This window comes from Oncorhynchus nerka, linkage group LG16, assembly GCF_034236695.1.
Source record: "Oncorhynchus nerka isolate Pitt River linkage group LG16, Oner_Uvic_2.0, whole genome shotgun sequence".
In the NCBI taxonomy this organism is placed as follows: domain Eukaryota; kingdom Metazoa; phylum Chordata; class Actinopteri; order Salmoniformes; family Salmonidae; genus Oncorhynchus; species Oncorhynchus nerka.
Genome location: NC_088411.1, coordinates 21,653,816 through 21,676,986, shown reverse-complemented (window position 1 = coordinate 21,676,986; position 23,171 = coordinate 21,653,816). Strand labels below are relative to the sequence as shown.

The 23,171-nt window shown below is 44.8% G+C and overlaps 2 protein-coding genes across 2 annotated transcripts in view; one reads left to right on the top strand and one right to left on the bottom strand.

Annotated features, from left to right (window-relative positions):
* LOC115144236 (cytohesin-3) overlaps positions 1–10,917 on the top strand; it is a 35,623-nt gene extending 24,706 nt beyond the window's left edge. The window contains exons 10-13 of the mRNA XM_029685110.2: positions 2,233–2,309; positions 3,195–3,266; positions 3,417–3,571; positions 9,171–10,917. Coding sequence (XP_029540970.1) covers positions 2,233–2,309; positions 3,195–3,266; positions 3,417–3,571; positions 9,171–9,243 — 377 coding nt within the window. The 3' untranslated portion in view covers positions 9,244–10,917. The remainder of the gene's footprint in view (positions 1–2,232; positions 2,310–3,194; positions 3,267–3,416; positions 3,572–9,170) is intronic.
* LOC115144235 (ubiquitin carboxyl-terminal hydrolase 42) overlaps positions 10,006–23,171 on the bottom strand; it is a 30,343-nt gene continuing 17,177 nt past the window's right edge. The window contains 17 exon segments of the mRNA XM_029685108.2: positions 10,006–12,100; positions 12,261–12,367; positions 12,486–12,847; positions 12,964–13,231; positions 13,234–14,099; positions 14,469–14,545; positions 14,668–15,267; positions 15,348–15,504; positions 15,684–15,784; positions 16,034–16,174; positions 17,018–17,129; positions 17,257–17,339; positions 17,441–17,511; positions 18,578–18,645; positions 19,040–19,139; positions 19,459–19,569; positions 20,165–20,374. Coding sequence (XP_029540968.2) covers positions 12,300–12,367; positions 12,486–12,847; positions 12,964–13,231; positions 13,234–14,099; positions 14,469–14,545; positions 14,668–15,267; positions 15,348–15,504; positions 15,684–15,784; positions 16,034–16,174; positions 17,018–17,129; positions 17,257–17,339; positions 17,441–17,511; positions 18,578–18,645; positions 19,040–19,139; positions 19,459–19,569; positions 20,165–20,374 — 3,395 coding nt within the window. The 3' untranslated portion in view covers positions 10,006–12,100; positions 12,261–12,299.

Here is a 23,171-nt window from a genome sequence, read left to right as displayed (position 1 = left end):
ATGGAAGCGACTGAGCTGCCCTAACTGAGGTTAGAGCTCTGTAGGTGTACTCTGCTGTGAGTTTAGTAGAGCTCCCCTCTATGTGGGACATCAGCATAAATACATAAATCAATGTCAGGTTTTGACATGATATGACAGGCAGGCTGACATCTGTGCTTCGTGTATTGCATGGAAAATACAGTGAACTGCAGGGGCCCCCATATACCTATTTTAGAATGTCAGTATGTTTGTACAATATGTAAACAGTGCATTCCACATAAAACTATAGGATTCTATAGCACTCTATAAGTAAACTAATAATAATATACTGAGTGGACAAAACATTAAGGACACCTGCTCTTTCCATTACAGACTGACCAGGTGAAAGCTATAATCCACATAAATCAGTGTGGATGAAAGGTAGGAGACAGGTTAAAGAAGGATTTTTAAGCCTTGAGACATGGATTGTGTGTATGTGTCGCATTCAGAGGGTGAGTGGGCAAGACAAAATGTTTAAGTGCCTTTGAACAGGGTATGGTAGTACATTTACATTTAAGTAGTAGTAGTAGTAGTAGTAGGTAGGTAGTAGTAGTAGTAGTAGTAGGTGCCAGGCAGACCGGTTTGTGTCAAGAACTGCAACGCTGCTGTGTTTTTCCTGCTCAACAGTTTCCCGTGTGTATCAAGAATGGTCCACCACCCAAAGGACATCCAACCAACTTGATACAATTGTGGGAAGCATTGGAGTCAACATGGGCCAGCGTCCATGTGGAAAGCTTTTGACACCTTGTAGTTTCATGCCCCGACAAATTCAGACTGTTCTGAGGGCCAAAGGGGTTGGAACTCAATATTAGGAAGGTGTTCCTAATGTTTTGTACATTCAGTGTCGTACAATGTATTATCATTACTTATAATTACATGGATTATTGACTGCTTGCATCATTTTGCATGAAATAATCCTTATCTGTACAACTGTAGAGAATTATATGTCTGGATTTATCTACTGATTGAGACTTGACTCAAGGAGAGAAGGGTTAACCTTAACTCCAAATTGTGAGGAGATATTCTTCTTGAAAAAAAAAAAAAATTGTATCTTGTTACTCATTCTGTTCTTCACACTTCCTGGTCGGTTGGACAGACAGACTGGCTTTGGCTGCCTTCACGGTACAGAGAGAGCGATTCGGCCAATGGAAAAACAGCTGAGTTTAGACTGATAAATGCTTCTAGAAATAGGCCCAACATCCCCATTTTGAATTGTTAGTACTTGAAGTATACTCATTATGTCAAACACTTGAACATGTTTACATTGGTTAGTTTACAGAAATGCGGAATGAGTAATTGTCCCTCTGTATCTTTTCACTTTATATCCATAAAATAATTAAATACATTAAGATGTGTTACTTAATTTGAGAGGCAAATGTAGTGGGTTGGGTATACTGTCACATGCCTAGCCATCCCTGACCAATGAACCATGCTCCCCAGCTCCGGCTGAGCCAACGCAATGCCGTCACACGTGAAAGGCTGCGTTTCTAGGATTCTCACCCAAATTGAACACACATTTTGACTGTTTTCACAAGCAATACCGCGCACTGCGTAGGGCCCTCTGGGGACTGGGAGGGGAGGCTGGGGGGGAATATTGGACCACTGATTGAATCAGCTTAATGGGCAGACTGCTGATCAGAACCAGATGTGGCACGTGGAGGGGTAGGGTTGGAGGGAAGGTTTGGGGGTAGGTTGGGGGGTAGGAGGGCTAGGATAGGGTAGTGGTAGGGTACTCTCCTCCTAAGGACTGAGGGCTGGGCTATAGGCTAGTCTGTCTGTCTCAACATTGAGTCTCAATGGAAATATGCATAACTGCTTTTGCAGTTTGCATTGAAATGTGTCTGAGAGAAAGGCTGTGCTGGTTGCTTCAACGTTGACACTAAGCAGCCTCCATCTTACACCCTTGTAGTTGCTTTTCTATAGTATTGTAAAGGCCCAAGTGATTAATGTAGCATCCACACGTAGCCCTGGGGTCTATTCAGGCGGGTGTAACATTACAGAACATTCAGATAGAAATGTATTGCGTATGTAGAATATAGGGAATCATGTCAGCTCTAAACATGACATTTCTATCTGCAATACTAGCAGTATCATCTCATTGGCTGTGTAGCCTACAACACTCCCTCTCCGCATGGCTTGGCCATTTGCTCTTCTCTCTCTCTGTGATGATGTTACTATGTTATTACTCAACATGTCTGGTATGTTTCTCTACAGGTGGAAGAGTGAAGACCTGGAAGAGACGGTGGTTCATTCTGACTGACAACTGCCTGTACTATTTTGAATACACAACGGTAAGTTAGCGTGTGGTTTTGTCAATGAGAGAGAGAGAGAGAGAGAGAGAGAAATCATAGGCAGACAGTCAGAGAGAGTGGCTATTGTATGTCATTTGTAGCCAGTCAGCCACAGCCAGTCTGTAGCAGATGCAGCCCGGCCCTTTGACCTAAATGCACCCCGGTCCAGCAATTAACACGATGCATGGAAAACATCTGGGCGGTCTGCTGCACATCTGGCCTAGCCCAGACCCCTCCCCCATTACCCTACACACACTGACACACATAGGCACAAACCAGCACACCCATACACACTGCTTAGAGCCCACCCACCAGCACTGAGCACCCAGCCCAGTCCAGTCCCCGGGCATCCAATCCCTGCTGTGTTCTCTCATTAAGAGAAAGACTGTGGACGACAGGGGGGCTGTTCTGCTCTGTTCTTCAAGGTCTCCTCAGCTTCCAGACTACCCCCAGACTCCCATCCTGCAGAGCCTCCCAGACACAATAGAAATCCACTGTAGAATTGGGTTACTTCTCCCCTAGGTACACCACTCTGTGTGACCTCAGTGTGAACAATAACAGTATAGTACAGTTGTAATGTGTGTAGGATACAGACCATGTACAGTTAGGAAGGTACTTAGTTTTCCTGTCTTGAGTATGACTGATTTTACACCCTTATGTGTATATAAAACCTACTTGTAGTTTTTGAAACACCCTTACCAAAAAACAGGCTTCTGGTAAACAGTTGTGGCACACTATTTAGTTTTTGCCTAAACTTGCAGGAAGTTTGCCACAACAAAATGAATTTATGTAAGGGCAGCTGCATAAATCAATTGGCATATAACTATATGCAGTGTGTTTATATATTAAATCATGTATTGAATGTGTTCTTTGTGTTGTCTCCAGGACAAGGAACCTCGTGGGATCATTCCTCTAGAGAACCTTAGCATAAGAGAGGTGGATGAGCCCAGGAAGCCTGTAAGTTCCCCAAAATATGGAAAGAAAACAATGCCTGAGAATGGGCTAATGAAATTAACTGGATACTTAGTCTCTGTGTACTTTCCACTTGAATATTCACCCTAGCTAATTATTTCTCTCCCTCTCTCTCTAACCCTGTCGTCCAATCAGAACTGTTTCGAGCTCTACAACCCCAATCACAAGGGTTCATTGATCAAGGCGTGTAAGACTGAGGCGGATGGCCGGGTCGTCGAGGGCAACCACACAGTGTACAGGATTTCAGCGCCCACCACAGAGGAGAAGGAGGAGTGGATCAAATCCATCAAGTACGTTTTCGCTGTAACCCACCTAAGGTTTTACCCACCATGTTAACACAACCAAGAGTCTGCTACGAGACACCAGTGGTTCGCAACTCACCATGATTCAAAATCAAATCAAATGTTATTTGTCACATACACATGGTTAGCATATGTTAATGTGAGTGTAGCGAAATGCTTGTGCTTCTAGTTCCGACAATGCAGTAATAACCAATGAGTAATCTAACCTAACAATTCCACAACTACTACCTTATACACACAAGTGTAAAGCGATAAAGAATATGTACATAAAGATATATGAATGAGTGATGGTACAGAACGGCATAGGCAAGATGCAGTAGATGGTATCGAGTACAGTATATACATATGAGATGAGTAATGTAGGGTATATAAACATAAAGTGGCATAGTTTAAAGTGGCTAGTGATACACTGCTTTAGCACACTCTGCCAACCCAGATGTCTTAGCCGTGTCTGAATCCTGGCTTAGGAAAACCACCAAAAACCCTGAAATCTCCATTGCTAACTATAACGTTTTCTGCCAAGATAGAACTGCCAAAGGGGGCGGTTTTGCAATCTACTGCAAAGATAGCCTGCAGAGTTCTGTATTACTTTCTAAGTCTGTACCCAAACAATTTGAGATTCTACTTCTAAAAATTCACCTTTCCAGAAACAAGTCTCTCACTGTTACCACTTGCTATAGACCTCCCTCTGCCCCCAGCTGTGCCCTCGATACTATATGTGAACTGATTGCCCCCCATCTATCTTCTGAGCTCATGCTACTAGGTGACCTAAACTGGGACATGCTTAACACCCTGGCCATCCTACAAACTAAGCTTGATGGCCTCAATCTCACACAAATTATCAATGAACCTACCAGGTACAACCCCAAATCAGTAAACACGGGCACCCTCATAGATGTTATCCTAACTAATTCGCCCTCCAAATACACCTCTGCTGTTTTCAATCAAGATCTCAGCGATCACTGCCTCATTGCCTGCATCCTCAATGGGTCTGCGACCAAACGACCACTCCTCATCACTGTGAAACGCTCCCTGAAACACTTCTGCGAGCAGGCCTTTCTAATCGACCTGGCCGGGGTATCCTGGAATGACATTGACCTGATCCCGTCAGTAGATGATGCCTGGCTATTCTTTAAAAGTGCCTTCCTCACCATCTTAAATAAGCATGCCCCTCTCAAAAAATGTAGAACTAGGAATAGATATAGTCCTTGGTTCACGCCAGACCTGTCTGCCCTTGACCAGCACAAAAACATCCTGTGGCGTTCTGCATTAGCATCGAATAGCCCCCGTGATATGCAGCTTTTCAGGGAAGTTAGGAACAAATATACACAGGCAGTTAGAAAAGCTAAGGCAAGCTTTTTCAAACAAAAATTTGCATCCTGTAGTACTAACTCAAAAAAGTTCTGGGACACTGTAAAGTCCATGGAGAATAAGAGCACCTCCTCCCAGCTACACACTGCTCTGAGGCTAGGAAACATTGTCACCACCGATAAATCCACTATAATTGAGAATTTCAATAAGCATTTCTCTACGGCTGGCCATGCTTTCCACATGGCTATCCCTACCCCGGTCAACTGCCCGGCACCCTCCACAGCAACCCGCCAAAGCCCCCACCATTTCTCCTTTACCCAAATCCAGATAGCCGATGTTCTGAAAGAGCTGCAAAATCTGGACCCCTACAAATCAGCTGGGCTAGACAATCTGGACCCTCTCTTTCTAAAATTATATGCCGAAATTATTGCAACCCCTATTACTAGCCTGTTCAACCTCTCTTTCGTATCGTCTGAGATTTCCAAAGATTGGAAAGCTGCCGCGGTCATCCCCCTCTTCAAAGGCGGTGACACTCTAGACCCAAACTGCTACAGACCTATATCTATCCTACCCTGTCTTTCTAAGGTCTTCGAAAGCCAAGTTAACAAACAGATTACTGACCATTTCGAATCCCACCATACCGTCTCCGCTATGCAATCTGGTTTCCGAGCCGGTCATGGGTGCACCTCAGCCACGCTCAAGGTTCTAAATGACATCATAACCGCCATCGATAAGAGACATTACTGTGCAGCCGTATTCATTGACCTGGCCAAGGCTTTCGACTCTGTCAATCACAACATTCTTATTGGCAGACTCGACAGCCTTGGTTTCTCAAATGATTGCCTCGCCTGGTTTACCAACTGCTTCTCTGATAGAGTTCAGTGTGTCAAATCGGAGGGCCTGTTGTCTGGACCTCTGACAGTCTCTATGGGTGTGCCACAGGGTTCAATTCTCGGGCCAACTCTCTTTTCTGTATACATCAATGAGGTTGCTCTTGCTGCTGGTGATTCTCTGATCCACCTCTACGCAGACGACACCATTCTGTATACTTCTGTCCCTTCTTTGGACACTGTGTTAACTAACCTCCAGGTGAGCTTCAATGCCATTACAACCCTCCTTCCGTGGCCTCCAACTGCTCTTAAACGCAAGTAAAACTAAATGCATGCTTTTCAATCGATCGCTGCCCGCACATGCTCGCCCGTCCACCGTCACTACTCTGGACGGCTCTGACTTAGAATACTTGGACAACTACAAATACCTGGGTGTCTGGTTAGACTGTAAACTCTCCTTCCAGACTCACATTAAGCATCTCCAATCCAAAATTAAATCTAGAATTGGCTTCCTATATCGCAACAAAGCATCCTTCACTCATGCTGCCAAACATACCCTCGTAAAACTGACCAGCCTACCGATCCTCGACTTCGGTGATGTCATCTATAAAATAGCCTCCAACACTCTACTCAACAAACTGGATGCAGTCTATCACAGTGCAATCCGTTTTGTCACCAAAGCCCCATACACTACCCACCATTGCGACCTGTACGCTCTCGTTGGTTGGCCCTCGCTTCATACTCGTCGCCAAACCCACTGGCTACAGGTTATCTACAAGTCTCTGCTAGGTAAAGCCCCGCCTTATCTCAGCTCTCTGGTCACCATAGCATCAACGACTCGTAGCACGCGCTCCAGCAGGTATATCTCACTGGTCTCCCCCAAAGCCAATTCCTCCTTTGGTCGTCTTTCCTTCCAGTTCTCTGCTGCCCATGACTGGAACAAATTGCAAAAATCTCTGAAGCTGGAGACTCACATCTCCCTCACTAGCTTTAAGCACCAGCTGTCAGAGCAGTTTACAGATCACTGCACCTGTACTTAGCCTATCTGCAAACAGCCCATCTACCTACCTAATCCCCATACTGGTATTTATTTATTTATTTTGCTCCTTTGCACCCCATTATCTCTACCTGCACATTCATCTTCTGCCGATCTACCATTCCAGTGTTTAATTGCTATATTGTAATTACTTCGCCACCATGGCCTATTTATTTCCTTAACTTACCTCATTTTCACTCAATGTATATAGACTTTTTGTTTTCTTTTGTTCTACTGTATTATTGACTGTATGTTTTGTTTATTCCATGTGTAACTCTGTGTTGTTGTATGTGTCGAATTGCTACGCTTTATCTTGGCCAGGTTGCAGTTGTAAATGAGAACTTGTTCTCAACTAGCCTACCTGGTTAAATAAAGGTGGGAAAAAATGTATTACATAAAGATGGCAAGATGCAGCAGTTTAAATGAGTACAGTATATACATATACATATGAGATGAGTAATGTAGGGTATGTAAACATTATAGCATTATGGCATTGTTTAAGGTGGCTAGTGATACATTTTTAAATCAATTTCCATTATTAAAGTGTCTGGAGTTGAGTCAGTATGTTGGCAGCAGCCACTCAATGTTAGTGTTGGCTGTTTAACAGTCTGATGGCCTTGAGATAGAAGCTGTTTTTCAGTCTCTCTGTCCCTGCTTTGTTGCACCTGTACTGACCTCGCCTTCTGGATGATAGTGGGGTGAACAGTCAGTGGCTCGGGTGGTTGTTGTCCTTGATCTTTATGGCCTTCCTGTAACATCGGGTGGTGTAGTTGTCCTGGAGGGCAGGTAGTTTGCCACCGGTGATGCGTTGTGCAGACCTCACTACCCTCTGGAGAGCCTTACGGTTGTGGGCGGAGCAGTTGCCGTACCAGGCGGTGATACAGCCCGACAGGATGATCTGTAGAAGTTTGAGTGCTTTTGGTGACAAGCCGAATTTCTTCAGCCTCCTGAGGTTGAAGAGGCGCTGCTGTGCCTTCTTCACAACGCTGTCTGTGTGGTTGGACCAATTCAGTTTGTCCGTGATGTGTACGTGATGACAAAGCTAGGATTACACCAGTATTCACCGACGCTTCTTTGAAGATAATTTGGTCTTTACACAAATAGCACTATGACCATGTGTTTCTTCCCATGTGTGAACTTTTTGATGTAACTGTGTGACTCACTAACACATATGGCTGAGAAGCTAACTTTCTCACAGTGTGCGGTAGATAAGACTGCTCTCTGGAGGTTAAATGGGTTTCCGGTTGATAAAGCCCTCTAGATTAGCCTATAGACAGGAGAGCTAGAAGACACGCATTACACTCTCTTTCTCTGGCACTCTGCCTCAATTCTTTCCTATTAGTGTTTTTGCCAAATCCAAACTATTTATCATACACAAATGCTGTCTTGTTAAGGAGAAAGATGCTCTGTTAAAATGGACCCAGAGGGTGATTGATCATAGCTCCTCTCAGCTGAGCTTTCCAATGATCAATATCTGAGGCAGAAATCATATTATATGATACTCTCATCAGGCATGATGATATAGAAACACCATTTTCAATTGACAGCTGGGTTTCCATTAGAATCAACAAAATATATTTTTCTACGGGTTCCACAACCTTACTGCCAAGCTTGTTTGGAAGAAGTGGATGCCATACACAGTTAAGGAGATTTGACAGGGAGACATAATGTCAACTTCAGTTCTGCAATTAATACTTTAGATAGGGTGTTGGACAGGGAGTTTACAGTGGGAAACCAGTGCCTTTCCTAGTGCATACCAGCCCTGTATGAAATCACAGCTGTAGGGCAGGTTTATAGAACTCTTCTATGTGTAGATGTGAGACTGTGGGACAGACTGTGTGCAGAACAGGCCAGGGTTGCTTTCGCTCACACTCTGTACCCTGACTCAGCTTTAGGTAGTCTCCTCTGTGGTTAGCATGACACACATACACAGAATGGCCATTTCAGCATGTCCTGTGTTCCTACTGCCGGGAAAGCAGTGAATTACTCAACCCTATTACTGTCCCGTTGGGGTTTGTGTGTGAAGAGAGAAAACACAACCAACTCAGACCGGACACAAGGCTTTTCTCAGTAATTTAATGGACCGCTATGGCTTTTCCCTCTGCAGTCTTCAAGGGAATATGGGGGTGTATAATAGCCTGCAGTAATGTACCGAAGAACAGGCTTGTTGAGACAGCTTTATTGTGTTACATCTATGTTGAGAGGTACTCCTTCAGAGGTGGCTGAAAAACATGAAACCAATTGCAATGTTTTCCTTGGACGACAGTGTAGGTTAGAATGTGAACTGTGCCGATACCGAATATAGTAAAGCTGGGGAAACTATTCCCAGACCTGCTCACAAAAGGCCTACACAGGCTACTGTAATACACAACCATTGTTTATTTTTCATAACCAATCCATCTCTCTGCAGAGCAAGCATCAGCAGGGATCCCTTCTATGACATGCTAGCCACCAGGAAGCGGAGGATAGCCAATAAGAAGTGAGGAGAACCTGACCACACCCACCCTATCATCAGTGACACCAGCATGGTCCTCCATCGGTCCAGGAGACAGGGAAGGGGGGGGGGCTCACACACTCAGCCCAGGGACAGGAGACATGGCCACAGCAGACAAGGGGATCCAGATTTAGTGGGGATTTGACTTCGGATGCAACACATCTACACTTCATCAGTATGGATAAAGGACAAGTCGGGAAGGGCACTTACATTTAACCAAAATGTCATCAGTTTCTTTTCAGATGCATGTGTGAATGCAATGCACACAACTATAAATTGTATGTGTGAATGTACTGTATTATAAAAAGGACAATGGTCTGAGCAGTATGTATGAGGCTGTGTGGGGCCTCCCCAATGTCCCCATACAGATGGCGCTTTCCCCAAACATCGAAGCAGGCTCGAAGAAACATGGACATCTTGGCTAGCTCCACATTGTCCTCTAGTGGGTGAATTGAGTATGATTTCAATGTCAGAAGAACCTCAAACTTTTAGGAATCAACGGGTCAGATTTTCACCTGCAAAACAACTGATACAAGTAGTCTACAATAAGAATTTGTTTTCTTTCCCTTTTTTTTTTCCATAATGCCATACCCAGTTGTTGCCCGTTTATATTAGATATCACTATGGTCTATGTAAGGACAAATGTGAATTCCTGCAGAGCTATAATATACTGTATTAATAATACATATTGTCAAGTTTGTGTGACAGTTATTCAAAGCTAGTTTATGTATTGATTCAAAGTCCACTGCTGTACATTTGTTTTTCATATTTATTTTCTCTAATTACAAAAGTGTATTCCCCTTGACATTATATGTACTGTACATAGTTTTTTTCTGTAGCATGTAAAAAGTTATGGCTAGCCTACACCCGTTTGTTCACATTTCAAATTTGAGCAATGAGCATTACAGATTACATACTGCAGTGGAAGAAACCCTCAACTCCAACTCCACAGAGCAAATGAAGAAAAACAACTTCTCATATTTCTAAAAGAAACAGATAAATGTAGCAGCCAAGCCAGCTGGTTTTTACATTGGAAGGTGTCAAGGTGAAAACGAATGGCTCTTTTCACTCTGTATCGTAGAAGTCAGCGTTACAGCGTGATTGCCAATACATTTCAATGTTCCCGCGTTAGCAGAAACTGCATTCACGGTAAACGCTGCATATGTCAGCTCAATTGGAAATGACCTCAATTTCTAGAGTGCCAAGTGTAACACTTCAGCGAAAAAGTTTGAATAGATCAGGTTTGGATCTAAATCGCACCGTTGTGAGACAGATGAGCTTTTACACAACTTTTGTAAAGTTCCAAGAGAATCTCAAAATGTTACAGCAGCCTTAATGTTATGAGAATTTTGAGTAAAAATACCAGATCTTCTCCTGTGTAACTGACCAGTCTGATACCTACCCAGCCATATATTCTTTAGATTATAGCTTCCACACGGTCTATTGTATGTGGACATTAGTACACAGGTCCTGTTTTGAACTCCCACACTATCATTGTGTAACCTGGAAACAATATGAAAAATTACCTAACCACTGTTAGCCCTAAATCCAAAGTGTTTCTGTCTATCCAAGCAACCAATTAAACAATCACTCATATGCAATCTTTTTTACCAAAAGTCAGACAAATTACTCCTTCCAATAAAATGGCAGAAACTTTTCACCATCTGTGTGTACATCCCCAATCAATCAACAGCATTCACTCCCAAAAAAATAAATGACATTAAATGTATTAAGGCGTTTTATATACCTTGTACAATGTATAAATTTGACATGCTATTGTAGAACTAGAAATGTATTAACAACCATTTACATGTTTTGGTCTTTTTTTTTAGGTAGAAAACAAAGCCATCCAAACAGACCAAAAGCAGATCATACCATTCTACTGACTTATGTCCATAGAACACAGTCTAAATTATGTCATGGGAATTCTAAAACAAAAAAACAAATTCTACATTGGAATTCCTGATACAGGACCGTTTTAATGTATAAAAAAATAACTGATAGTACAGTTCAAAATTAAATTCACAGTATTCTTTTGGACACAATAAAATAAAAAAAAACAGGTCCACAGCCATAAGATAACATGATTATTATTATGATTTTTAAATCCTTGAATGAGTTAAGGATATAATTTCTATCTCAGTGAAAGTGAGTGAAGAGAGGGATGCAGAGGGAGGGAATCTTCTCCAGTGACGTGTTGAGAGAAAGAATTGTAGGCTTAAGAGAATTTTAAAAAGTAATTGAAAGCAACAAAGAGCTGGCAATGTCCTTATGTCGATCAGAGTAGATGTGGTGGTAAGTGCACACGTAGTCACCACCGCCAGATCACTCTTCCACACGGTCCTCACTCCTCCATAACGTTTCCCTCCATTTTCTTTTTTTTACCAACAACTCCAGCTATACAGATATGTGGATAATGGTGACAAACTTGCAGCCAACTGAAGTCATATCAAACAGGTCATCTCCTAGGCAACAACAATAGTCGTTCGATTATTTAACCAAGTGGTCAGTTCACTGAGGAGGAAAAAGTCTAATTTTAACAAATCCTGAGTCTTCCACTAAGCAGCAGTTGAGATGGTTAAGCTCCAGGCTTCTTTTTTGTTTACAACGTGTATATATTAATTATTTTTCATAAATGTCCATTGAGTGACAAGTGTCTACCGAATGAATTAGAAAAAAGAAAAAAAACTTTAAAAAAAAAAAGAATCTGGTAGAATCTTTAAAACATTTGTGTGGTAAAAATACAGTATATTCCCAGTAATTCAGCACCACGTTCAAATATTCGGGATGACATTCCTGTTGCATTTCACTTTTCCATAAAGGTTGAATTTTACAGTATTCCAAGTCTGCAATGGGAGAGAGATGTGTTACGTTTGCATACAGACCCATTACAGTATCTAGACAATCAAGAAGATAAGTTGAAACTGGCTACTGTTTCCACACATAAGCACACAGTCAAGCATAGAGATTCTCTGAGTAAGACCGACGTAAAAGTAAGACACTTACATTGTTCTGTTTCTCTGGTCAAACAGAGAAAATCTAATGTCATTCATTGTACAGTCCATTGGTAGAACATCCGTGGGAGTTTCCATTGGGTCGACTGAAGCCATTACCTACAAGAGAAAAAACATATTACGGTCAAGATTATTGAACAGTTACAAACTGAAAAATACTAGTGGACCTGATATATCGAAACCATTGGTTGGTTTCTAAAATCAGCTCGTTTCTTACCTGTGTGCCCGTTGAGGTGGTGGTGCGATGCGTTGTGAGAGGTGGCTGTCGGCGATATATTGCGAGAGAAGAAGCGGTCTTTGTTGTCATCGTCATCGGAGCGATGGTGTTTCTCGGGGTAGCTATTGTCAGAGCCATCATCGTCCTGGTAACGTCGCTTCCTGCTCGCCCTCTCCTCGTCACTGCTGCTCGCCCTGCGACTCTCCCGGGGGGCGTTGGGGTCACGGTGCCCCTCGGAACTCTGGGTAGAGCGGGACTTCTCGTCCTCCATGTCAGTGTCGTGCCTCCTCTTCTTCTTCTTCTTGTGTTTGGAGGACCTGCTGCCATCGGCAGCCCTGTCAGAGGAATCCACATCAGAGGTCCTTGAAGAAAGAACACGCAGGTCAGGGTTAAAGTAACTGAATGAATTTCTCTGGCACCTTGTCTATTATTGTGGAGGTAATAAAATACACGTAGAAAAAAAATACGACTGCCTTACCCATTCTCTCGACGCCTAGCTTTGTCCTTGGACTTCTTCTTCTTGCTCTTCTTGTGTTTCTTGGCCCGACGCTCCTCAACGCTGTCCTCTCTCAGAGGATCGGGTCGTTTCTCCAGAGCTGGTCTGGCTGGGGAGAGGTCTGGGCTAGTGGGGGGCTGACTGGGTTTGGTGTTGGAGCTTAGTGGGGTGGGCAGGGGGGTCTCCTCCTGTGAAGGGTAGTAACCCCTCTTACCATCACCCCTGTCCTTACGGTCACCCCTCTCCCCCTCCACCTGGAGCGTCCGTGAGGCTCCTCTCTGTGGGGGAGGCTGTGCTCCCTCCTGTCCCTCTCCTTGTTCTCTCTGGGTCTGTGGTAGTGGTGGTGGCAGCGGTCCCTGTCCCTGGGGTGGTAGGCGTTCCTCTCCCAGCGACGCTCTGACTCCCAGTGTCTGTCCCGGCTGGCCGAGCGATCACGGTACGACCGGTGGTGTTCTCGGTCTCGGTGGTGTTCTCGATCTCTGTGGTCCCGCCGGTGTCGATAGCGGTCTGAGTCACGGTCCCAGTTGCGTTCACGGCTCATGTCACGGTGGTACCCATTCCTTTCTCCGTCTTTATCCCGGTCAGAAGAGTACAGCCGGTCTCCATCCTTATCGCGGTCCGAAGAATATAGTCGGTCTCTCCCCTTATCCCGATCAGAAGAATACATCCGGTCTCTTCCCTCTCTGGAGCTGGGCTTGCCGTCCAGCCGTCCATCCAGCCCTGCTGCTGGGCTGTTCTCAGTCTCCCTGACGTTCTCCCCAGATCTGCTGTGTGGTGCGCCGAGGCCTTCTGTGGTCCCCAGGCCTGGTCCAGAGAGGGGCTGGGAGAAGGCTGGAGAGACTAGGGTTCTGAGGGAGTGGGGGGTGGGCTGGAGGGGTAAGGCCCCAGGGTTGGAGGTGGAGCTGGATTCCCTCATGGTGTCAGTAGGTGGCTTAGCGCCAACATCGGCCAATGAGGATGGCGGGTTAGCAGTGGTTGATGGTGGGTGGTGAGGGAGGGGGTCAGAGTGAGTTGTTGTCCTTTTCTCTGGGGTTGGGGAGAGGTGGCTATCTCTGTCGGCACTGTGGAGGCTCTGAGACGGGCTGTCCTGGCTGGGGATGGCACTATACACCTCTTTGCTGTAGAAAAATACATCAATAGCATTCATGAATTACTGTACATCAAAATAATCATGAGAGAATCTGATAAAACAAAATAGGTAAAACAATCTAATGCTGCGTGCACACAGGTTATTGCTGTATGGCACATCTCACGTAGTCTTCACAATCCATGCACCGCATCACAACAAAAAGTATCATGCTACACATTACTTTTTGTGTGGTTTACTTCTGTTATTGCACGGCAAACCAACGCATGTGGCACACTGCACGCAGTGCCACGCACCACAACCTAGTCCGGCAGAGGAGTCGCAGCCTCACAATCAAATAAACAGACTTCTGCCGGAACACAGTTTGGTGCAACCGGTGTACACGAGGCGATACACTCACCTTGGGCCACTGTGGTGAGACTCCACCCCATTAGAAATGCTGGGACCCAACCCAGGAGACAGTACATGACCGTTGACCTGCACAACAACAACACAGATAATACACAGCTGCTTGTGTGTGTGAAGATTCTGCAAATGTAATGTGATGTGTGGATTCAAGTAAAGTATTTAAATATGTGTGCGTGTCTCGACTGAAGTACCTTCTCCGGGTGTTTGATGCCATTAACTTTGTGGTGTCCATTCTGATGTCCGATCTGGCTGAGTTTGGAGGAGCCGTTTGTCCCAGACCCGTTATGGTGCATGGTGGCCTGGCCGTTACTGATGCCGTTGGGCTTGAGGGCCAGCACTCTGGGGATGGGCCCTCCCTTCCTCCCATTAACGTGAGGCTTGGTTGTGCCGTTCTCCAGACCGCTGCCTCCCTCCTGGTCAGACTCCTCCGATGACTCCTGGCCATACGGCACCAGGAATGAGGCTCCATGACCGTTTCCGTTAACGGAGGGTGTACCGTTTATGCAAGGAGCCCGCGGCGCGGACATGTCTGAGGTAGTCTGTGACGAAGAACAGGAGGACGGCTGGGCGTAAGAGGAGGAGCGGATCTGTTTGCCCTGACCGATGAAGAAGGAGAGCTTCTGACGCTTGGCAGTGTCAGGGATACCTGTAGGACAGCTTAGAGAATGAGAGGAAGAGGAAGAAGAGGAGAGCAGGCCGTAGCTAGTCTTGCCCATGCTGCTGCTCCCACTGCTGGGCTTAGAGCCAGAGGGGAAGTCCCTTAGGGAGCCGTTCCCATTGTGAAAGGTGTTCTGGGGGAGAAAAAGACAGTTATTACACGTTGCTTTTGAACAGAAGATTGTGCAGAGGCTAGTGTGTGTTGAGGCTGTACCTTGGCCATGTGTGGGGGCAGCTGTGGTCCTATGAAGCAAGTGTTGGTGTGTCGTGGCCCAATGTTGACCCGGGGTGTGAGGATGGGGCGGGGGGACGACTGTCCAGGGGGCTGACTCATGTGGTTGTAGTCCCCTCCGTTCTTCAGATCAGGTGACCTGGTGGCAAGAACAGGCAGCACCCATCACAGATGAGAAACAACCACTAAAAGGGAAATCCTGCACAGGACTATTGCATCGTCAAGCAGACTTCATTTTAGAAACACACTTAATGCTTCAACGCTCCGATATATTTTTCATCATTCAAACAAAAAGGTGAATGGGAGCTAGCTACTCACCTGATATAGAAGAGGACGTACGCCTGCTGGTTGAGGACTGATCTGATGTCACTGACTGATACAGAGGAGTCATTCATCTGGTGCCACTGGCCGTTGCTAGCCTGAGAGAAAGTGGGGGGAGAAGGAGAGAAATTATAGACATGCATCCCACAAACATACAGTACGTCACACGGACACCATAGTAACCATAACCCCCTGTAGAAGACATATGTAATCAAATACATCAGGCTTACATAGAAGTGGTAAAAGGCTTATTCGCTTGGAGGTTGTAAGCAGTCTCTCTCATTGATTGATTGGAGTGTGTTTAGGAGCAGTCTTAACAGTGGTTTTGCGTCTATGTTGGGGCTTACCTTGACGTAGCAGTAGTAGTGTCCAGCGTGGCAGCTGAAGCCAGAGTGCACCAGGACAGCATAGAGCACATAGACCTGGGGCTCCCCGTGGGACTGAGACATGAAGGGACGCAGGTCCAGGCACTCAGGATACCTCACGTCCTAGGGGAGAGAGAGCAAGGCCATGTGAGATGATATCTCCCCAATTAAAGATTTCAGTAAAAATGTGACCGGTACATTTACATTTACATTTAAGTCATTTAGCAGACGCTCTTATCCAGAGCGACTTACAAATTGGTGCTTTCACCTTATGACATCCAGTGGAACAGCCACTTTACAATAGTGCATCTAGGTCTTTTAAGGGGGTGAGAAGGATTACTTTATCTTATCCTAGGTATTCCTTAAAGAGGTGGGGTTTCAGGTGTCTCCGGAAGGTGGTGATTGACTCCGCTGTCCTGGCGTCGTGAGGGAGTTTGTTCCACCATTGGGGGGCCAGAGCAGCGAACAGTTTTGACTGGGCTGAGCGGGAACTGTACTTCCTCAGTGGTAGGGAGGCGAGCAGGCCAGAGGTGGATGAACGCAGTGCCCTTGTTTGGGTGTAGGGCCTGATCAGAGCCTGGAGGTACTGAGGTGCCGTTCCCCTCACAGCTCCGTAGGCAAGCACCATGGTCTTGTAGCGGATGCGAGCTTCAACTGGAAGCCAGTGGAGGGAGCGGAGGAGCGGGGTGACGTGAGAGAACTTGGGAAGGTTGAACACCAGACGGGCTGCGGCGTTCTGGATGAGTTGTAGGGGTTTAATGGCACAGGCAGGGAGCCCAGCCAACAGCGAGTTGCAGTAATCCAGACGGGAGATGACAAGTGCCTGGATTAGGACCTGCGCCGCTTCCTGTGTGAGGCAGGGTCGTACTCTGCGGATGTTGTAGAGCATGAACCTACATAAAACAGTTCTTAAAAGAAGTGGTCCATGTTAATGTTTCTGTTACTAATAACGTACTCTGAACTTACCTTAGCGATCTTGCCCCCGTTGTAGTTGGCGAAGCGCTTCAGTGAGATGGTGAGCACATTGGAGCTGCGGTGGATGGTGAATCTCTTAGAGGCTGGAACCATCTTCTTACACCTGCACACACAGTTGGAACGGTTATAAAAACTAATGAAACTAAAAACGCAGTTCACAAGGTTGCAATAACACTGGTTTAGGCAGCACTATGCGGAGACTAACAATAAATGAATACAGATATACTCACTTAGTGCATTTGTAGGCATTCTCTCCATCTAGCTGCTCAGGCTTAACAAACTGCTCCAGTGCTTTGGTGATACTGGGAGCAGTCTGAAAGGTAACACGGGTGACACGTGTCAATGATGTATTCTTAGAAAGAGGTTTGACAGGTTTCCTCACTGTACACCATGAAAAAGGTACTTCACTGTTACCTTGATTTCCAAAGCGACATCCAAATAAGGGTCAAACGTGTCAGAGACTGCTTTGCAGTTTAAACATTTTACTGTAAAAAGACAGCATAGACAATTATTAGATAATATCGTACCTATTAACAACTATGACAGTCATCTAATCATAATTGCCTCTTCAAAAAGTTCTAATGGTGTCCAGCAGCACACACAGAGAAAGTATATCAATCCAATGTATTTTATAAAGTTTCTTTACAGATACCTAATACCGCAAAAGCAAGCCATGCTTGTATCTGCATCATATATATCACATACACAAAGTACCAGTCAAAAGTTTGGACACAACTACTCATTCAAGGGTTTTTGTTTCTTTTTACTATTTCCTACATTGTAGAATAATAATAAAGACATCAAAACTATGAAATAACACATATGGAATCATGTAGTAACCAAAAAAAACTGTTAAACAAATAAAAATGTATTTTATATTTGATTTCTGATGCTGGTAACGAAAATTTACTTGTCCTCTGCAGCAGAGGTAACTGGGTCTTCCTTTCGTGTGGCGGACCTCATGAGAGCCAGTTTCATCATAATGATTGATGGTGTTTGTGATTGCACTTGAAGAAACTTAAACATTTCTTGAAATGTTCCACATTGACTGACCTTCATGTCTTAGACTGTCGTTTCTCTTTGCTTATTTAAGCTGTTCTTGCCATAATATGGACTTGGTATTTTACCAAATAGGGCAATCTTCTGTATACAACCCCTACCTTGTCACAACATAACTGATTGGCTCAAACGCATTAAGGAAAGAAATTCCCAAAATTCACTTTTAACAAGGCACACCTGTTAATTGAAATGCATTCCAGGTGACTACCTCATGAAGCTTGTTGAGAGAATGCCAATAGTGCGCAAAGCTATCATCAAGGTAAAGGGTGGCAACTTTGAAGAATCTCAAGTATAAAATACATTTTGACTTTTTAGGTTACGTCATGATTTCATGTGTTATTTCATAGTTTTGATGTCTTCACTATTATTCTACAATGTAGAAAAATAAATAAAAGTAAATAAAATAAAGAAAAATACTTGAATGAGTAGGTGTGTCCAAACGTTTGACTGGTACATATATATATTTTTTCAAGCTAGCACTAATAAGCCTACCTCTGGACCTTAGATACCCTCCAAAGACTTGATGGATGAAACTGGTTGCCTGTGTTTGCCTGTCCAATCTGTTGAAAAAGGAAACGTCAAACCATTAAAGATGCTAATCAGCGACTCCCAATAGCTTCAAGGGAAATTGCTGGCTATGTGTACACACAGGATCATTTAAATCGAGATAGCCTTAATTTAATTTCTCATTGGGACACACTGTCCTAGCCCTTTGAGGAGGAAGACAGCAGAAGAAATAGAGCAAAAGTAATTCCAGAGAGTAGAGGCAACCTGATGGAGGGCAGAATAGCCCTCCACTCTACATAGGAGGAAGGCTTCCTAAAGTCAGTTAAGGGTCCCTAGTGTATAGGAGATGGTCACTGAAACATGATTTATTAATCATGTCTCACTCTGTGCTGTAAGTGAAATGTGAATGTGGGTCAGATGAGATGTGAGTTTCAGTGTAACACCTACTTGCTTCCGGGCAGGCAGGACTTTTGCATAGCATCCACTGTGTACCGCAGGAACTCATGGGCGTCCTCTTGGCTACCAAAACGGAAATGCTTTGCAATCCCTGCACAGGTGTGACAGAGGTATAGACAGGCGAAGAAGCAACATAATAAATGAGACTTTGACACTGTCAGTTTTCCCTCCAAAAATTACAGAATCAACTCTATATTTTCAGGAGGAAAACCAATTTTGCTGACCAGGTTTCCCAGAATTCTACACCTGTGATGCAGTCTCAACTCTCCTTCCATTTTTGTATGGAAAACAATTTTTGCTGACAGGTTGGTTAGCTGTAATGGCTTTCAACACATTTGCACAAAGACTAATTCCTATCCACATTGTGCGAAAGTCTTTCCCCCTCTGATTCCAAAGTAAATACTACTCACGTTTGAGCTCATTGAGGACTCCGATGGGCTTGATGACATTCCCAGAGTTGGCAAAGACCTGGGTGATGTGATTCTGCATGGTGCACATCATACAGAATCCAGGCTCATGACCTGAACATCAACACAGAGGCGGTTAATCGGGTAAATAGGCATTAAAGGTCTAATGCAGCCAGTTTGATCTCAATATCAAATAATTTCAGGGGGGGGGGAGAAAGAGTATCTTACTGTGTTTTCAATTAAAATGGTAAAAAAAAAAAAAAGCAATTTCTCAAGCCAGATTTTTGCTAGGTCTGTCTGGGAGTGGTCTTAGTGCGTAGGGGAAACTGAAAACTAGCTGTTATTGGCAGAGCGGTTTAGAACTCTTTCTTATTGGTCTATTAACTAATTTACCACCTGGTTATGTCACTTGGCAGTTCAAAAGTACATCACACCAAAACAGGCTGAAATTTCAGGCAGTCTTTTCAAACAGAGCATTATCATAATTTCACAGTATTATTCCAAGTGCATAGTGTGGAAATGTATATAAAACACAGGAAAAACTTGACTGCACTGGGCCTTTAGGCAAAGAATCAACATACACTGATCAATTTGAAGCCACTCTTCTTTGTCTAAATATTACTTTTGTTTCTCTTTCTAACCTTCTCCTGCTTTGCATTATGAAAATGTAATATAAACAAAAGAGCCCCTGGTTCTATTATCTACATACACGTTTTAGAGTGCTCCCGGGACAGCATGTAGTTACTGAGGGGAGCAGTGTAGGTGAGACACTGCAGAGCCGAGTTGAGGAAGCAGGTATTGCCCAGGTTCTGGAGACCTGATCCGATGCGGTTGACCTGGTTCCACTTCAGGCTGAGCCGCTCGGCCGGGAACAGCACCTTCTGGGGCAAGGCGATGCCGTCCCCACTGGTCAGCACCACTGCGGAGGGGAAAGGGAAACCAACGGTAAAATACATATTACAAATGTCTTCCAGATTGCACAACTGTGTGAAAGCAGCCTCAAATCACAGATGTCTGTTATTTTCTTGTTGCAATAATGAAATACAGCGTTGCCTGGTAGATAAATCAGTGGGAATACATTTTTTTTACTGCTTCCAACTTGAAGGCACTTTCAAATTGACAATCAATTTCTTTGAATTGAAAACTAGGCATATTTGATGGGTGGGTGGGGACAGCAGAAAGATGCTGTGTTTCTTGTTTAGTGACATAACATGTGGCGCCACAGGATCTATTGTTCAGGGTACATCAGGCTATTTACACCCCTCAAAACCGCAATATGGTTACATAACTGGGCCAGTATAATAGAAACGTGTAGGGGAACCGGTTAAGGCAGTCACTTATGAGAAGAGATCTGGGAAACCACTACTCAACTCAGCACTCCCTGTTTGGAATATAGTCTTGAAAGATTTCATTCATTACAATCGGGCATAAATTACATTTTTCAAGACTATTTTCCAATGAATTAGGGTCCTTTCCTTCTGTAATTTTATGCATTTGGAGCCCTGCAAACAAAGATGCCGGGCAATACCACAGTAATGGAATTACGCTTTGACTCTGTTTTTTAAAAACTTTAAAATGTATGCCAAACCACAAACATTGATTTGAAAGTTTAACAAATGTACAGCTATGAATATAACTACTGTTCACTGAAGGAGGGAACGAGGTATAAAATAGTATGGAGAGTCAACGGCCAATCACATTCACCCGAAAAAAAGAAGAAACCACATTCAACGAGCCAATGAATGCCAAGCACGCCCTCGGAAGCCCTGCCGTCCTGGCTATAATACTAGGACTTGCAATCAGTTCCACTCCTATGCCTGACGGCATAGGGCCAACATATGTTATACCTCGGTCCCTCCTTCATGGAACAGTAGTTATTTTCACAACTGTATATTCCCTTTCAGTCAGTCACTCAGTATAACATACTATGGGGACTTAGAATCACGTCCCAAGCCTGCTCAGAGGGTACCAAAAACTAGGAGGCCCTCAGCAACCCAAGCACACACAAGTTCCACAGGCACCAAAAAGGGTTTACAGAAGACACCCTTTTCCCCTAATACTTATCTGAGAAGCCTGAACTGTCAGAGAGCCTCATGAGGCCTGAACTGTCGAGTCTCATATAGGTAACCAAAACCTGCTGTAATTTGGCTATGGATACTGACACGCTGCCACTGCAGCTCAAGTCCATAGACCAAAAAAGGTTCCAAGAACAATACTTACTGTGCAAGCCTGAAAATGTCAGAACGCGTACAAGTAACCGCAAGTACAAAACAGAACACCTGTCGTGACTTTGTAAAAGAGCACAAGCGCACTGCATAGCATTGACTATAGTCAATGAACCAGGGCAAAACCTTTTACTCGCGCGCTGCCAAGGCTCAAACCCACAGGAAACTGTGGTAACCTTGCTAATGCGCGCTTTACGCGTTGCTGCACCCCAAGGCAGCCCAAGTTCCAAACCCACAGGGAATTGTGGTAACTCAGATAAATGCCCAACCTGTGCGCTGCCACACTGGGAACAGTTACGTCCAAGCAATAAAACCTCAAAACAGAACACCAACTCGCTGCAGCACAGATATCACCAATCATCATGCCCCTGAACAATGCCCAAGCAGCCACCACACCACTGGTGGAGTGAGCACGCACACTGCTAGGCAACCCTTTCCCTTCGCTGTAAAGACACTGCAAAGAAAGCGACCTACCCCGAGCTGGATTAGTGAAACAGGCAAAAAGCTGGTCACATCCAAGTGTACAAAACATTAAGGACACCTGTACTTTCCACGACAGACTGACCAGGTGAAGGCTACGATCCCTTATTGATGTAGCTTGTTAAACCAATTTCGGGGTGTCCAATTGTTGTAGTAGCTACTATCTTGTGTCATCGCTACAACTCCCGTACGGGCTTGGGAGAGACGAAGGTTGAAAGTCATGCGTCCTCCGATACACAACCCAACCTAGGCGCACTGCTTCTTAACACAGCGCGCATCCAACCCGGAAGCCAGCCGCACCAATGTGTCAGAGGAAACACCGTGCACCTAGCAACCTTGGTTAGCGCGCACTGCGCCCGGCCCGCCACAGAGTCGCTGGTGCGCGATGAGACAAGGACATCCCTACCGACCAAGCCCTCCCTAACCCGGACGACGCTAGGCCAATTGTGCGTCGCCCCACGGACCTTCCGGTCGCGGCCGGTTACGACAGAGCCTGGGCGCGAACCCAGAGTCTCTGATGGCACAGCTGGCGCTGCAGTACAACACCCTTAACCACTGCGCCACCCGGGAGGCCAGATGCTCTTATCCAGCGCGACTCACAGGCGCAATTAGGGTTGAGTGCCTTGCTCAAGGGCACATCGACATATTTTTCACCTAGTTGGCTCGATGAGTCGAACCAGCGACCTGGCCCAACACTCTTCACCGCTAGGCTTCCACTTCAAATCAGTGCAGATAAAGGGGAGGAGACAGGTTAACCTCACTAGGGTAGGGGGCAGCATTCGGAATTTTGGATGAAAAGTGTGTCCAGATTAACCTGCCTCAGGCCCAGAAGATAGGATATGCATATAATTAGTAGATTTAGGATACTTTTTGTCATAAAGAGGGACATTATTGAACATGTATTGTCTAACATGGAGACCTGGGAGTACCACCAGATGAAGATCAAAGGTAAGTGATTACGTTTAATGCTATTTCTGACTTTTGTGGCGCTCTCCTTGGCTGGAAAATGGC